The sequence below is a fragment of the Psittacula echo genome (assembly GCF_963264785.1).
Source record: "Psittacula echo genome assembly, chromosome: 5".
NCBI lineage: Eukaryota > Metazoa > Chordata > Aves > Psittaciformes > Psittacidae > Psittacula > Psittacula echo.
Genome location: NC_137739.1, coordinates 31548455 through 31561640, shown reverse-complemented (window position 1 = coordinate 31561640; position 13186 = coordinate 31548455). Strand labels below are relative to the sequence as shown.

Sequence of the window (13186 nt, the reverse complement as noted above, 5' to 3'; positions counted from 1 at the left end):
CCTCTGAAAACTTCTTTATGCAAGTTACTGTTTCACTTCCCCTGACAAAAGAGCTCAAAGGCAAAGGAAGCCCACTGTCTTCCTTTCTAAAACCAATGTGCAAATACACAAATACACATTACAGACACACTGCCCTCAACTTAGGTATCTATCTTAATTGTAATCGAAATGTATGTTGCATGGAGTGTCATCCTTCATCTGTAAAAGTTGGAGGACTTTCTTTAGAGGAAGTAGAGAGAAGAGGAAGAAAATCAGAGAGAGGAAAGGCTCCAGGGCTCCAGGTTTTGGTTCTTTTTGTTTGTTTGTTTTTGTTTGGGTTTGTTTGGTTTTTTTTGTCTGTTTGTCATCTAGGGAACCTGCATTTGCTTGTAACAACAACCCCCACCCCAATCCCGTGAGAACTGGTTCTTTCCAGTACACAACATACATTTGAATGTTCAATGGACAATACAGCTATTCCTACTGCAGTCACTAAAAAGGTGGGAAGGACAAAGAGATAAATTAACTCTAATCTGTTGACTGTAAAAGATCCTATTGTTTCCCCGCTTTCTTTTCTTTCCAAAACTCAAGAGTTGCAATGTTTCAAGAATTGTAACATGAAGAACCCCACTGTAAACTGCAATAAAAAAGTTTGTTCCACTAACTGGATATCTGTAACCACTGGATACAAATAATCTCTTGATCATCCGCTACTTTGATAGAATAAATTCTTCCTAGCCCTCTATGGCAAATAAAAATTTACGAGTTAATAGCTATCCATTCATCATTTAAGTTTCAGCATTCATTTAGTTGATAACAAAACATATTGCTATACACACGCTGGAATAGTTTCAAATCCTGCAACAATGAATTTAAAGCACTGCAGAAAAACAGCTGAGGACATCTGCATTCTGTGATTGTAACATCAGGAAACCAAAAGCCTTTGTTTTTTATTTTCCTGGTACTGTTTCAAGGAAGGCGGGAAGAGGTGGGACAATGAAGTGGCAGAAGAAACCATCAAGAATCTGGGGCAGCTTTTAAAAAGCAAGCAAGAAAAAACACCCCAAAAGTCCCCAGCTTGCTTCTTTAAAAGCATCCTAAAGCTTCGGGGTTTTTTACTATTTTGCATGCAACACAAGAAGGCAGATGGACACAATGCGCTTTAATCAAGACTGGCAGAAATTTCCAAGGAAATGGTCTTAAAACCAGAATTGTTTTACTAAACTACTTTTCTGCTCTAGCCACAGCAAAAAGACATACAGAAAGATATTAAGATCCGTTTCCAACTAAACAACAGAAGCAGCACTCAAAATTACAATGACAGGCGTGTTCTCAGCCATGGAGGTTGGGGGGAGACATGCCATTTTCATTACACAATATATCTAGCAACAGAAGACACTAAGAAAGGAAAAGGGTGGCTTGTGTGTCCTAGAAATATAGAACAGAAGTGGAGACAAGCATATTTTAAGCATATTTAATATAGAAATCAGCTGTTCTCCTTATGCTCATCTAAGACTGGCAGACCCAGTGAGACAGCTTCAGGAAAGCCTAAGCAAACAGAAGCACAGACAATTTCATGCAACCCCTCTGAATCACTGGACATCCTTTTACAGTGACATCTCCCATTCAGTTATGTGTCCTTGCGTGCTACTGTTGCCCTCACAGCTCCAGCTCTGAGCACTGATGGAAACATGTCTGTGTAAGAGCACAAGGAGCAAATGTTACCGAAGCATCTGTCCAATCCTTTAACCAAGTATTTCTATTCTTCTGGGAGACCACTGAGGTTTTGTGTGAAACAGGAAAGCCTTACTTTAGACAGGAAGCCTTCCAAGCAGGTTCCAATGACATGCAGAGGTAGCAAAATACAAAAAGTTCAGCTATACAATCATCCCAGTATATGAGTCCTGTCCAGTCTGTTTCACTTTGTCATCTACTCTTTGAAATCAACGTTTTGCAGTAAGGACTGTATTCCCTCCACCCCCCAAAAAATGTTCTGTAAGGAAGTCATCAAGTTGCTTGATGGGGTATTCTCTATTTCTTAAATAGAAGTGATTTCTAATACCAGAAAATTAATCAGATATACTGACAGTTTGGTCTATATGACCAAATATGACTAACTCTGAAGTTTGTTTTAGCTCTGACTGTATCCTTATTACCTCACCAATCACTTGTTTCAAGCATTCCTCCTTTTACAAGTGCCATATCAAGCTTACCTTTCTTCTTCACAAGACATGATTCATGTTTGGTTAAAAAAAGTGTTTAATATGAAAATCTGATTAGAACAGGAAGAAGAAAGTTGAGTACGTTTATTCAGTCCTGGCAACAAAAGTCACAGGTCCAAGTCGACCACCTTTAACTGCTTATCATCCCTTTGAACAAAACCATAAACAAACATGATGGCTCATGCTTCCACAGAAACAAGTATGAGTTAAAACCCTTCCCTGGTCAGACTTGAGTAAAACAGAACATGTTGTATATAGTTTTAACTTTGGAAGACTTTATAGGAAGGAAAGGGGTGTGGGGGGGGAAGACATGGAAATAAAACTAAAAATAAAATAACACAGACACACATGTACACCATACAAGTTCTTGCCAGGGCTCACTATCACCCATGCATAACAGACTCAGGACTATTTGTGGAATCAATTATCAAAAGAACACTCAATTCACCTCATTCAGTGGATACATCCAGAATCCTTCATCTTTCCAAGCCAAGATTAGGCCCTGTTTATAAGGCCTTACCTGTGAAATGGCAGCCATTCTCAAGGCGACTAACACATGCAAGGGCAGATCTCTGTGCAGATAAGGTTAGTTCATGGATCCTAAGCATACTTCCATGGGAGACTGCAATGACCTTGCAACATTAAAGTAACTTCACACAGCGTAAGTAACTTCTGCTCTCTGGATCATAAACCCTTTAGACATCAGGTCAGTCTTCTGCAGATCATTCACGTGGATTTCAGCCTAAAGAACTCTTTGAATATGGCCCCCAATGGAGCTGTGCTTCAGGGCACCTATATCAATTTAATCAATGGCTGTGCGTTCTAAATCTCTTTCCTCACACCAAGGCCTGGTACTCACAGTAAGGACAGCGAAAGGGACATGACAACCTGGGCTGCCATAAAGTCAATGCCAGATTCATCCTCAGAAACAGCAGAGATACTGATAAATAGAAATTTTACCAACCTTCAGCAATACTTTTAAATGAGACCAAAATCAAGAAACAACAGTTGATAAGGGAGCTTGCCGAAAGTAGCAAGTTAAGGAGGAGTAAGTAATATATGCAAATAGAAGAATAGTTCATAAAAATTTATGCTTGTAGAGGACACAAGCAATGCAGAGATCAGTACACTGCAGCAACCTTGAGATCTCTGAATACATACTTCTGCAACAGCGTGTAATTGTAGACACAAGCAGCAGCAACTACAATTGCAAAAAACCTTTTCCAAACTCATTCGATGTCATGCTGAAAGAATATATTTCTGTAAAACCAACCTTTTCTCCCTTCACTCAAACACTGAAATGTTACTATATCTGAAAATAAAAAGGTTGCTTATGAATGCCATGTTATCTGCCTGCAGATCACTTATCTGTGAATGCAACAAAGTTTCTTTCTCAGGATGCTTCAGTATCAGTATGTAAATGACTCAATACAGAGGTACACATTATACCTGATTGTAGCTGACCATAGAGCCAGTAGAAACCAAAAAAAACTAAATAAAAAAGGCAATACTCTACACTTCTATGGGAAAGTTTGAAACTAAAGGTCTATTGCCCACCAAACCATAAGCAAAGTAACATTTTCCTAGAAAGACTAAGAAACATGCCTTGAGCAGAAGCACTCCAAGTAAATCATCATTCATCAGTTTGTGGTGAATTTGACCATGAATCTGAAAGGCTTGTCAAGAAATTCAAAGAGAACACACCAGTAATTGCTTCTGACATTGTCACTTCATATGCATTATATTTCTGCTACATGAGCCTTGCAGGTTAGAGGGAATTCAAAAGGTAAGTATGAGAAATCATTGCCAAGAATTGTCAAGTAGGACACCACTAAATCAAAAGGCAGGCAGAAACAGTTGCAGCATTTTGTAACTGCAGGATCAATAATTTGAAGATTTGGTGAGGTGAGGTGGGGGCTGTTTTATTATTTGCAAATGTCAGTATTTCCCATACAATCAATTTAAGATGCTCCGTTTGTGCAGTTTCACTCTTGCAAAAGAAACTAGAAAGAAAACAAAACACTACAAAAAACCTCAAAGGAACAAAAAGCCAAATCAACCATTCTTTGTATGCCTTGCTTTAATAAGGTAAAATTCCTACAGCTTTTTTTAAGGGTTTCAAAAGTCAGTCTTGTAAGCTTTTAATTCATCACTCTTGTAGATCTTTAGTCTATTCTCAAATGAAGAACCTGTAACCCTTCTCCTCCCCCACACCTTATCTAAGAGCCTTCCAAATAAGCTGAAATTGTAACTGAATACTGAAGGGTGGAAAAATAAAGAGTTTTGGGGGGGGTTGAGGGAGATGATTCTGTAAAGCACACAGCTGAAATCAACTTAATATACAAATATGGCAATCACAAGATTGGCATTATAGAAACATCACCTAATAAACTGTGGCTTCAAATGCAGTTCAGCGAAGTACAACTGCTTCCCCCCTACATCAGCTCTCCCGTTCTTTATTCTACATATCAGCTACCGTAGCACGTCTGCCTCAGTTCCCAAAGAAACAAAAGATCTTTTTGGCAGTCAAACATGGCAAACAGCTCCAGCTCCTTGGGAAAAGATAGAGGGGGTAGGGAGGAGTGGAATGAACTATTATCCAGATTAAAATGTTTCACATGTGCCAGTGTTATTCCAGCCAAAAGTTGTTGCTATCTACTGCCCATCCACAGTGACCTATGTGAAAACAGTGTGTGGTCTCAACCTTGGTGCTACTGGAGAGGCCCCCCACAGAATTAACACCTTGGTTAGCAATCTCAGGAAAGCAAAGAAACTGAAAAACCTCCTTTTCAGTCTCAGAGTGAATCCTCAAAGAAAGAGGCACACCATTTGGGAATTGTGGGAAGCTTGCACTGATACCATCCATATTATGGACAAAGGGAGGAAGAGAGTTAAAAAAACACCTAAACCAAACCTCACAAAATCACAAAACACTTCAGTCTTTGCAAAAATCAAACAATGGCTCCCACCAGCACACTTCACTTCTGCAGCAAGCGTTAGTACTTTTAGTCACACACTATTTACCCAAGGAATAACCAGTATTGCAGAAAAGGTTCACTGCAAGAAACACAGCTGGCTCTAACCCAAACACCATGTCTTAATTCCATGATAAAAATGCCCAAAAGAGGAAAATACAAAACAGGTCAAATATGTCAGAAAATGGTATCTGCCAATTTAAATTTTGCTTACTTTTCTTCCTTCTCTTTCAACTATCCCTTACAAATACCTTTAAAACAAAACATTTAAGTTTGCAACTATGTAAGTCTGTTGAACTTGGAAACTAACACAGGTGCTGATAACAGCACTACTACATGGAATGCCACATAGAAAAATACTACCCTAGTTCTGAAATACTAAGCAATTTAGTGGTTTATCTATGTGACAAATGCCTTCAATCTTTTCACCACACCCCTGTTAAAATAAACCCCACCACCAGGAAACATATGAAGATAAGCTGTCATTTTAAATCCAAAGCCAGCAAAATGGAAAAATACCAACACTTCAACTACAGACAAGAGGAATGGGTGAGACAACATTTCTATTTTACTGGTGAGGAGAAACATTTACTCTAATATCAGTTTGTCAGATTAATTTTGAGTGGAGCTAAGTGAATACTATACACCAGGTATCATCTTCCTCTCAAATTTCACACAGCAGCACCAAATGGTTACTGTGCCAGCACAGACACCTTGCTCATAACCAGTCCTGCTACGCTACATTACTTACATACACACAGATCTTGCCTCAACACCATTAAAAACAAAATACAAAAAAAAAAAAAAAGAAGGTATGAGAGATGAAGAATAATTAAAATGGTATCACATGATCATGTACTAGAGTGAAAGGAGATCTAACATGAATTCTCCAAAGGCAAACGAAGGGTGTCTTCAGGAAGAGTATTTCCTGAATGCATGGGCTTCAGCTAACACACCAAGCTGACCATGAGCCAACAATATGCCCTTGCTCCAAAGAAGGCAAATGTTATCTTGGGCAGCATTAGTTGAAGCACTGCCAGCAGGTCGAGGGAGCTGATCCTTACTCTCCACTCAGCCCTGGTGAGGCCGCACCTGAAGCATTGTATGCAGTTCTGGGCTTCCCAGTACAAATAAGACCAGGAGCTACTGGAGACAGTTTAGCAGAGGGCTATGGAGATGACTAGGGGACTGGAGCACTTCTTGTATGAGGAAAGGCTGAGAGAGCTGGGACTGTTCAGCCTGCAGAAGAGAAGGCTTAACAATGCATATAAACACCTGAAGAGAGGCTGCAAAGAGGACAGAGACAGGCTCTTTTCAGTGGTGCCCCATGACAGGACCAGAGGCAATGGGCACAAACTGAAACACAGGAGGTTCCATCAGGACACACTTTTTCACTGTGAGGGTGACTGAGCACAGGCTGCCCTGACAGATTGAGTATCTTCATCCTTCGAAATACTCAAAAATCATCTGGATGCTGTCCCAGGCACCTGGTGGCTCTGCTTCAGCAGGGGTTGGACCAGATGACCTCCAGAGGTTACTTCCAACATTTGCCATTCTGTGATTACCTCTATGAAAAAAATGTATCTGTAACAGACCTTTGCAGCATACTTTAGAGATTTCTGTCATCACTTCTGGCACATCAACATCGTCTGGAAAAGTGAAACTGTACCTCAGCTCCTCTCCTGTCCAAGTTGTTGGTTTGAGTTGTGGGGGGCTTTTGCTGTTTGTTTGGCTTTACCACCACCAAGTAATTTTTTATTTTTTAATATCTGCTTTAACAGGTCACCCAGTGAGAACACAATTATCAAAATAAAAAAGATCACTTGAATTTGGGGATGAAAGTGCCCTAGCAATAGAGAATAACTACAAAGTCCTGCATAGTATTTCTCACTATATTAAAAGAAAGCAAACATATATACATACACTGTGCATTTTCCATCAGTCAGCCAACTTTTCCAGGAAAAGGTGTTACAGCTGTGCTATTTAGTAAGCTTCCACCACACAAAGAAAAATGCCATCAGAGGTGCCTCTACAAGAAAAGGATCTAGACTGATGTCGTGGTTTAAACCCAGCCGCGCAGCTCGTTCACTCACTCTCCCCCTTCCTCCCCCCTACTCCCGGAGAGGTGGGAAAGAGAATGGAAAGAATGTAACTCCCACAGGTTGAGATAAGAACAGTTTAATAATTAAGGTATAACACAAACCACTACTGCTACCATCAGTAATAATAATGATAAGGGAAATAACAAGGGAAGAGAATATGATACCACCCATCAAAAACCAGCCCGACCGAGCAGTGATCTCGCCCTTCCGGGTCACTGCCAGTTACATCCCGGGCATGACGTGCTGTGGTATGGAATACCTCTTTGGCTAGTTTGGGTCAGGTGTCCTGTCTCTGCTTCCTCCCAGCTTCCCCTCCTCCCTGGCAGAGCATGAGGCTCAGAAAGTCCTTGGTCAGACTAAACATTTGAGCTGTAACTAAAAACATCAGTGTTATCAGCTCTGTTCCCAGGCCAAAAGTCAAAAACACAGCGCTGCACCAGCTACTAAGAAGGAGAAAAAATGACTGCTACTGCTGAACCCAGGACAACTGAGCATCAATTCAGGATCTTATACTTCATTTATAAGCCTGCAGAAAATGCTGTATCATCAGTGCTAAGGCTGAATACCTGAAATGCACAGTTTCATTAGCTCAGTGAGAACAAAGTGTGGCAGCAGCATCCCCAGGAGGCCCCGGCAGCGGGGCAGCGATGACATCATGCCAATCTGAGCTTCGGCAGCCCCAATGCACAGAGCCTTGGAGAAACTCAGTGTGCCCGGCTCCGCCGTGCTGGGGAGCATCCTCTCCCCACCCTGCACCCACCAGCTCAAGTGCCAGTGCCTCTCTGCCAACAATGGACACTTATGAAGCAAATTGTTTCAACAGTACAAGGATTCAGAATTTATCTTTCAGCACAGAAGTAGAGGGGGGGGGAAGGGAGGCGAAACAGTGCACAGTAACTCTTTCATTCAAACAAGAAAGCCTTCCAGGAAGTAGAAAGTATTTCAAAGCTTTATCCAAAATTCACTGAAATCAACAGAGGCCCTTTCCATTTATATCGGTGGACACTGGAGAAGGCTGTACCCTAAGACACAATCTGAAAGCATTATCAGTCACACTATCATGCATTATGAATAACACAACAAACCCAAGAAAAGGCACTGAAATTCCAGCTAGCTCATACACTGTGACATTATCGTAAATTTAGCTTCCTCCCCCTTGTTTCTGCCCCTCTTTTTTTTAAATCCTTTCCTCAATTCATGAAAAATCAGTCTCACATATAAGTAACAAAACCTATTGTTCCCCCATACCCCACACCTTGTCAGAAGCAACATTACAGTATCACAGCGAAATAGCAGAATCCAAGATACACTGCACACTACAGTTTTATGTACTGTAGATGCAGTCCTTGACCAGGCAAGTAAATATAAGAAAGAACACAAATGCTCCAGCTTTCAGACCTGCGCACTCAGAGTATTTTAAATAAAGCACTGATGTCTTCCAGTTTCCTATTAGATAGCTAGCTCAGAATAACATACTGCTGCTTTTAAGTTTAATTATATGAGGAAAGTTATTTATGTTTCTATCAAGACCAGAGAGTATTACTGAGTGTGCCTTACACTATGTTACACAAATATATAATAAATGAATAACAAAATCAACACCAGAAACTGTTTTCAATCTAGAAACTTTGCTCACTGGTGATTTCATCAAGAAAAATCTATGGAACCTCACTTATCTTTCAATTAAATTGTACTGCATTTTGTTCTTTTGGGTTTCTTAAATCAAATTGATGCTGTAAATTAAAGTGTCAATACAGAACCGACCAATATGATGTATTCAGTCTTCAAGTCTCAAACGGTAGTCTACAGTTATTTTAACATCAGACGAACACGAATTCTTTTAGGGTAAGATACTGCTCAGGATGAGAAATTCTGTTTGAAGTCATTAGAAGGAAAAAAAAAAAAATAACCGAAAAAAAGGAAGCTTCCATGATAGCCAAAGTTTAGGTGAGTTCAATGTAAGTCAGTTCTAGTAACTCAAATTCAATTCCACAAAAAACAAGGTTTTATTAGTGAGAGAGGGTTTAAATACAATGATGTAAAAAAACTCTCATGACATCTTGTAAAAACGAAGCTAATTAAAAGGGAGGGGGAGAAAGAGCACATCACTGGTCAAGTATCCGAGCTCAAATACACAAAATAACTTTTGATGTTAGGTCAGGTTTTCACCCCTGCATTCCTATATCTTTCTGGACAGCTAAGGATACTAAGCAACAATCTAATTTAACTGAAGTCAGTACACTGAAACTAAGCTGAAGCAAGGTGCTGCTAAAACAAAGAACAGATTTTAGCCTTAAAAACACAGGTTTGACGCAGTGTTGTGGCACAGTCTGACACAATTTAGCTGCATATTTGGTGTGATCATTCTCATCTAACAGAATAAATAATTCCTAATCTAATTTATTTTCCGATACTGCTAGAATAGATTTCTTATCCTACAACAAAACTTAATATTGAACAAGCAAAGTCTTTTGCTTTCTCTCCAGAACCTGATTCATTAAGATTCCCTGCGTGTTTCAAATCTCCAGAAGCCTGACTAAAAGTTGATAAATACAGCCAAGCTCCAAGAGGAGGGCACTATATCACTGCTAAGATACAGATGACCTAAAATGATAACCACGGCCACCACAGCGTCTTCCCTTCGAAAAATCCGTTTAAGAGCGGTACTCTGTCGGGTTTGTCAGAAGTTGGGTACACTTTCACGCACACACAGCTGTGCACAGCTGTCCGTTCCTGCACGTCGAGCACTCAGGGCAGCTAGAAATATCCCAAGGCGCCGGTGCCCGGGGCAGAGGACGCTTCCCCGGCTTCCCCGCAGCGCCCCGAGGTCTGCGAAGCGGGGAGGCGGCGAGGCTGGACCCCGCCTCCAGAACTGCTGTCGCCGCCACCACAGCCGAGCGGCCCGCTGACGGCCATAGGCCGCCGACCCCCAGCCCCGCTACCACTCACCGGAGAGCTCGTCCGGCTCCAGCCCGGTCTCAGTGTCCAGCCCGCAGATCACGAAGTAGTCGGCGAAGCGGCCGGGTGCCGAGGAGCCGCCGCCGGAGCCGCCGCCGCCGCCGCTGCCGCCGCTCATGCTGGAGCTCGAGGGGTGCGCGGCACTCAGGAGGTGAGAGGCCGGGCGGCGGCGAGCGGCGGGGCTGCGCCAGCTGCGCCAGCTGCGCCGGCCGCCTCCATGACGGAGCGGAGCGGGCAACGCCGCACGGCATTGTGGGTACAGCCCCCAGCGGTTCCTGCGGAGGGGCGGCCCGGGCAGGGAACCGCAATGCTGCGCCTGCGCCCTGGGATCCCCGATGACGTCATGCTGCTGGGCCAGCCGGGGGGCGGTGCGCGCGCAGGGGCGGTCTCGCGCGGTGGCCGTTAGGAGGGCGGTGGGGTGGGCTGAGCTGGCTGTCCTTGGGTAGGCGTCGGATGTGCCTCTTACCTCCTGGGGAGGGACTGTAGCTACCTGTCTAAGCTTCGGAGACTGAGGGGCTTCCCGCAGAGGCTCTCCTCAGCCAGAAGAGGCTCTGCCCCCTCTGCAGTTGGAGAGGAGAAGGCGGCTTTGCCAGGGGCTGCTCACCCAGGGCACGGTTTAGTTGCGGTGATACTTCAAAAGCATATAGAACCATAGAATCAACTAGGTTGGAAAAGACCTTTAAGATCAAGTCCAATCGTTACCCCAGAACTGCCAAGTCCATCACTAAACCATGTCACTGAGGGCCTCACCTACATGGTCTCTGAATGCTTCCAGGGATGGTGATTCCACTGCCTCCCTGAGCAGCGTGTTCTGATGCCTGATCACCCTCTCAGTGAACAAATGTTTCCTAATATCCTATCTAAACCTCTCCTGGTGCAGCTTGAGGCTCTTACTTCTTGTCCTATCACTTGTTATGTGGGAAGAGATCATCCATCTCTTCATCCTTCTCTCAGGTAGGTATAGGGAGTGAGAAGGTCTCCCTTCAGCCTTCTCCAGACTAAACCCCAGTTCCCTCAGTTGTTCCTCATCAGATTTGTTCTCCAGACCCTTCAGCTTCGTTGCCCTCTGGACCTGCTCCTGCATCTCAATGTCTCTCTTGTAGTGAGGGGCTCAGAATCGAACACAGTATTCAAGGCATGGCCTCACCAGTGCCATCCTTCTCTGTCACCTACAGCTTCTCATCCCTACGCCCTGAAGGCTGCTGCCCCAGTGGTTGTGACTCAGCAGCTTGGTGGAGCAGCCATACCCTGAAACTAGCCCAGGTCATGGGGGACAGAGGGTGGCTGCCAGGGAAGTGCTTTTGGCATTGTTTGGTGTTAGGGTATTTGGGTGCTTGGTTGTTGGGGGTTTTTTCCATTTGAATTAACAACACAGACAATTCTGTTAACGGTTAGGCTTGCACAGCTGAGTGAAATCCCTCCCCTTGGGCCCAGCGTGGAAAGGAAACGGTTGTTCCCCTGGGGAAGAAGAACAAGAATGACTCAAACCAAGCTGCTGAGGGACACATACCCAGGCTCTGAGCTGAGAGTACTTCTTTCCACTGACCACAGAGGGGCCTCCGATAGACTTGCTAGACTAAAATTAGGTCTGTAAGCAGTTCCCCTTCCCCTCCTCACTCAGTTCTTTATTCGTGGCTTTCACATCAGTATTCTTCCTTACCCTGTAGGGCTCATAAAAGGAGAAATTAAAACTTTTCAGTCTTTTAGGATTATTATCTAGGACTGCCTGAGTAGTTAAGGTTGTATCCATGATGCTGAATTCATCAGACACCAATCTTAACTAAACATGCTATCAAGCATGAAAAATTTCTCACATATGAGTTTACAGACCGAGTTCTTTGTGGACACTAAGAGCAGCTCATAAGACTTCACTGTCAATGGTCTACAGCCTTTTACAGTACAATAACTAAGCTCTGATGCCATTTTGCCTGGTGAATTGTGGACAGCTTTTCAATCCTTCTGGGAAATAGGAAAAACTGTAAGAAGCACTGGCACTATTAGTATTCACTTGATTAAGACTGTATGTGCCACAGAATTGTTTATCAATGAATGAAGGTATTGCTTAGATTTGATTGACAGTTCCGCAAGGAAGATTTCAATAAAGATAGCAGGATAATTAGAGGCAATATTAGAGTGAAAATCTCATGTTAACTTTACAGTAAGCGCATACATTTAGATTGTGTTGAGCTTGCCTGGTGGTTTGCGGAAGAAAGCAACAGAGAACAGAACTAGCTACAACTGATTGCTCTTATTCTGCTATGTTCTCTAGCCATTTTGTGCACATTTTGCTTCTCCATCTGCTTTCAGTGTGGCAAAGGACAATATGCAGCATGTAGTAAACTTCTTTTGAGTAAGCCTGAACTTTTGTTCATAAGTCAACCCTTATGAACAAAAGTCACAGCCTGAGAGTCTTGGAAGGACTTGCAAGAAGGTCTAGGGAAACAGTACAGATATTGGCAGGGTTTTTGTCAAATAAAGACTAAAATGGGGAAAAAAAGAATTGTTCTTACTTGCATTTTAACATTTCCAGCAATAACCACATATTTAGAAGACTTAGCAAATAAAGTTAGATGGGCTGGTAAGCAAGCAGAGGATTACTAGAAATGCTGTTGAGCAGCAATATTTAAATGCACTGATGCCTTGCTATGCAACAGGGCAAAGGACAAGCTCATTCATACTTTGTCAGATAAATTCTCTGCTTTCCCAGCCAGCTTACAGCTTTGTATCTCTTAAATCTACTCATCAACATAAAAAGGACATAGAACTGTTGGAACAACTCCAGAGGAGGGCCACGAGGATGATCAGGGGGCTGGAGCACCTCCCGTATGAAGACAGGCTGAGAAAGTTGGGGCTGTTCAGCCTGGAGAAGAGAAGGCTGCGTGGAGACCTCATAGCAGCCTTCCAGTATCTGAAGGGGGCCTACAAGAATGCTGGGGAGGAACTCTTCATT

General features: G+C 42.9%; 1 protein-coding gene across 13 annotated transcripts in view; it reads right to left on the bottom strand.

The window, feature by feature from the left end:
- Nucleotides 1-10576, bottom strand: part of DENND5A (DENN domain containing 5A) — a 116937-nt gene extending 106361 nt beyond the window's left edge. For 8 of the 13 annotated variants that reach the window (XM_080617455.1, XM_080617445.1, XM_080617457.1 and 5 more), the window contains exon 1: nucleotides 10228-10576. In XM_080617455.1, the coding sequence (XP_080473581.1) occupies nucleotides 10228-10354 (127 nt within the window). In that variant the 5' untranslated portion in view covers nucleotides 10355-10576. The remainder of the gene's footprint in view (nucleotides 1-10227) is intronic. The other 5 variants (XM_080617454.1, XM_080617452.1, XM_080617458.1 and 2 more) reach the window with 4 other exon arrangements.
- Nucleotides 10577-13186: the final 2610 nt, after the last annotated feature.